Source organism: Gastrolobium bilobum, unplaced genomic scaffold (assembly GCF_033153095.1).
Source record: "Gastrolobium bilobum isolate Gb01-03AN ecotype WA unplaced genomic scaffold, APGP_CSIRO_Gbil_v1 utg11953, whole genome shotgun sequence".
Lineage (NCBI taxonomy): Eukaryota > Viridiplantae > Streptophyta > Magnoliopsida > Fabales > Fabaceae > Gastrolobium > Gastrolobium bilobum.
Window position 1 is genome coordinate 36,185 of NW_026898733.1, and position 3,976 is coordinate 40,160.

The 3,976-nt window shown below is 37.1% G+C and overlaps 1 protein-coding gene across 1 annotated transcript; it reads left to right on the forward strand.

The window, feature by feature from the left end:
• Positions 1 to 1,745: 1,745 nt before the first annotated feature.
• LOC133283621 (uncharacterized mitochondrial protein AtMg00810-like) lies at positions 1,746 to 2,810 on the forward strand. Its single transcript, XM_061480504.1, has one exon. It carries the CDS (start codon positions 1,746 to 1,748, stop codon positions 2,808 to 2,810), a length of 1,065 nt encoding a protein of 354 aa, XP_061336488.1.
• The last annotated feature ends 1,166 nt before the right edge of the window (positions 2,811 to 3,976 follow it).

The following is a 3,976-nucleotide window of genomic DNA, read 5'->3' on the forward strand; positions in this document are numbered from 1 at the left end:
GTAAGCACATGTTTGAGCATGCATCATATAGGCATCCCTCAAGTACCAGGGAGAAGGAACCGTGGCTCAGTTCGCATAGGTCGCAGTTGGAATTCCCCCCTGTTAGGGCCAATTGGAATCTCCACTGTGTTAGCTAGTATGTGCACCGTAGTGCTATGAACATACAGTATTCTGGTGTTATATACGCATTCTGATTAGTATTCTGGCGTTATATACACATTCTAGTTACATTTTAGTATTTGTTCGGAAATTAATTGATGATGCGACTGTTTTGGAAATTCTGTATCTAGACTAATATTGTTGCACTACTTGTTTTTCTGCCACACTACTGAGATTTTCTCACCCCTTTGGGGCTCAATTTTTATAAATTACAGGAGGGTGAAGAAGCACATGATGAAGTATTTGTTTTAGATTTATCCTATTTGATTCTGCTGTTTGGAAACTCTACTGTTTGATGGTTGTGTGCTGCCCGTTCGAAGATGATGTAATATTTTATGAGACTGGAAAATATTGGAAAAGTGTCTTACCTTGCTGTATTTGGATTTGTATATTCTGCCTGAAACGTATGTAATTCTGGTAGTTGATTTGCAAAAACAATTTCTGCTGTAGTGAATTCGGAATTTTACTCTGATTTTTTGAGCACTTTGCGAGTTCTGTTTCTGGGGCTATACACCTCCGATTGGAATGTAATTTGTATGTACGTAAAGCCTCATATGTCTATTTTCAAATTATATAAAGTTTATGTCAAAAGCTTGTAAGCCCGATTTTATAGGATTTTTGCAAGTCAGGTAGGTTTTTGTAAAAATTTCATTGATTTTATGCATCTTGCGAGTTCTGTTTTTGGGGCTACAGATCTCCGAATGAGCTATATTTTATATGTACGTAAAGCCCCAGATGTCTATTTTCTTTGTGTCAAAGAATATTTTCAAAAACGTGTAAGCACGATTTTATACGATTTTTGCAAGGGAGACTGTTTTCTGAAAAATTCATTGTTCCATCAAGCAAAGGGTTTTAAGAAATTCTTGTTGTTTTCTCTTTGAAACCAGATTTCGATACAAGTTTTTGTACATGACTTAAAAGCGAATTTTCAGATTTTAATATGTAACGTTACAACTCTAATAAGATTTAGAAGACACTTCCCTTGGATGCATACAAGGGAGGGCGTCACAGCACCGGAAGATACGTCGGAGCATAACTCTTTTCGTCAAGCTAAAATAAAATTTTAATATTTTAGTCTTCCTTCTTCTTAAATAATTATATTTATTTTAAGGGATAAATCAAATATTTTTAAAAGCTATTAATAAATTCGCACAATTAACTTAAGGTAGTTGTTTTTAAACGGATGTGTCAAGAGTGCAGTAGGATTAAGTTTTCACCCTTCTCTGTGCGTAATTAGACTCCCGAACCTTGATTTAAAATTTTAAGAGATCAGTTTGCAATAAAAGGTTTTCCAATTTTTTCAAATTAAGTAAAATTGGTGGCGACTCCATTGATTTAATTTTAAAATTTTGGGTCATTACATAAAGCATAATGCAGATGGCTCCTTTGCTCGGTACAAAGCAAGGCTCGTGGAAAAGGGATATAATCAAATGGAGGGAGTAGATTACTTTGAAACTTTCTCCCCAGTTGCCAAGTTGATCGTAATTCGACTTCTCTTAGCTGTTGCAGCCGCACGTTGATGGTTCTTAGAGTAACTGGACATCAATAATGCCTTTCTCCATGGAGATCTCTCTGAAGAAGTGTATATGTCTATACCAGAGGGTGTTATCCCCCCTAAGCCAACTCAGGTTTGCAAGCTTGAGAAATCCCTTTATGGGCTTAAACAAGCAAGTCGCCAATTGAATGCTAGATTATCCATTGAACTTATATCTCTTGGTTACATACAATCCTTTATTGATCATTCCTTATTCACCAAACAAAATCATGATTCATTCACTGCATTTCTTGTGTATGTGGATGACATAGTCTTAGATGGCAATGACATGATTGAAATACAAGATGTTAAAGGTCACCTTGATAATTTGTTTCGTATCAAAGACCTTGGACCCCTTCGGTTCTTCTTAGGCTTTGAAGTAGCTCACTCTCAACGTGGTATTTTGCTGAATCAAAGGAAATATACTCTTGAATTGCTATCTGATGGTGGTTTGACTGGAGCTAAACATGTTTCTACTCCTATGGAGCCTACTCTTCGTCTATGTCAGAATCAAGGAGCACCTTATCATGAGTCAGCAGCTAATCGTCGGCTTGTTAGGCGTCTTCTGTACCTTACAAACACCAGACCTGACATCTCTTTTACTGTTCAACAGCTTAGCCAGTTTGTAGCTCACCCAACGAAGCCTCATTTTGATGCAGCCATTCGAGTTCTAAAATATCTCAAAAGGTCTCCAGGCAAAGGTATTTTCTTTCCTTCTCATAATTCCTTAACTCTATCTGGCTTCACAGACGCAGATTGGGCCACATGTCCAGATACCCGTAAGTCTACAACAGGGTTCTATGTCTTCATACGATCCTCTTTAATTACGTGGAAGTCCAAGAAACAAAGTATCGTAAGTCGCTCATCAGCAGAAGTGGAGTATCGTGCCTTAGCCACTCTGACATGTGAGGTGCAGTGGCTAACTTATCTCCTTCATGATCTTCACATTCCGATTTCTGGTCCAGCTATGATCTACAACAATAATCAAGCTGCAATACACTTAGCACACAACCTAACATTTCATGAGCACGACAACAATATAGAACTTGACTGCCACATTACACGTGAGAAAATCATCAAAGGATTGATTCATTTGCTTCATGTTTCTACCAAATAACAACTTGCAGACACTTTTATGAAGGCCCTTCATCCTGCTCCTTTTCAAGAATTTTTGTCCAAGTTGGGACTCTATGATATCCACCTCCCGACTTGAGGGGGGTGTTGAGTATAGATATCATTTTAACTAAGTTAGTTATTTTCAGTTTGTACAGTTAGTACAGTAAGCTTTCCGTTAGTCTCTGTTAGTTTCTGTTATGTACAACTGGCCTCCCTTTTGCATCAGCATATACTATTTATATGTGTGCACTGTGTAGAGCATGATTATTTAACAATAGATTGTAATTCAGTTTTAGATTCTCTCTTCACTTTCAGATGAGTTCTGTAACACCCCGTGTTAACCCGGTTTGTTAACATGTCATCGTATTAAGCCACGCTTAATGTAAAAATGCAGAATAACTTTTTACTTTCAATTATGACGTCATTATCATTACCATGTTGAATTACTTAATTTATTTCCAAAACATTGCCCGTATCTAATTGCAAAAGACAGCTAACTGAAATACCTCATATAAAATGTGTATCTACTCACGGATCTACAACACGTAGTTCGGAGAATATCCTGATACAATTAAACAATTTGAAACAACTAAAAACATAAACTCAAGTCAATGTGGCATGGACAATCCACATGCTCACCAAATAAGGCAACAAGCCCAATATAGACTCAACAATAGTCATCATACTCATAAAGCTATCAGCAAGATAACAACAAACATAATCCAGCATCCAACACAATCAGCATAACAGCATATAAATCAGCTAAGCTCTGGCCTCCTGCCGCTAGAGGTCTCTGTTGGACAAGTGGCTTCAATACTCAAGAGGGGGGGTGAATTGAGTTTTACAAAATCTTTTCGCAAAGTACCTCCTTTTATATTTTAAAGACTATTTCTTCAATGAAGTGATTTAATAAGGAAAAATCTAAGTGTAAGAGCAAGTAGAGAACAACAAAGTAAGCTAGTGAATATGTAAAGACAATCTAAAATGAAATTTTAATGCTTAAATAAAGAGATTAAGGATAGAGAAATTGCAAACTAGATGTATCATGGTTCGGTCACCACCACCGTGACCTACGTCCAGACTGAAGCCGCTCGATCAATTCTTTTCACTAACTATCAAGCTTGAGGGTGCTTGACAAACCACTACAATCTTTCAAGACTTCGGGCT

Excerpts from the sequence above, each read along its gene's own strand:
- LOC133283621 (XM_061480504.1), top strand. The coding sequence starts at position 1,746 with ATGTCTATACCAGAGGGTGTTATCCCCCCTAAGCCAACTCAGGTTTGC.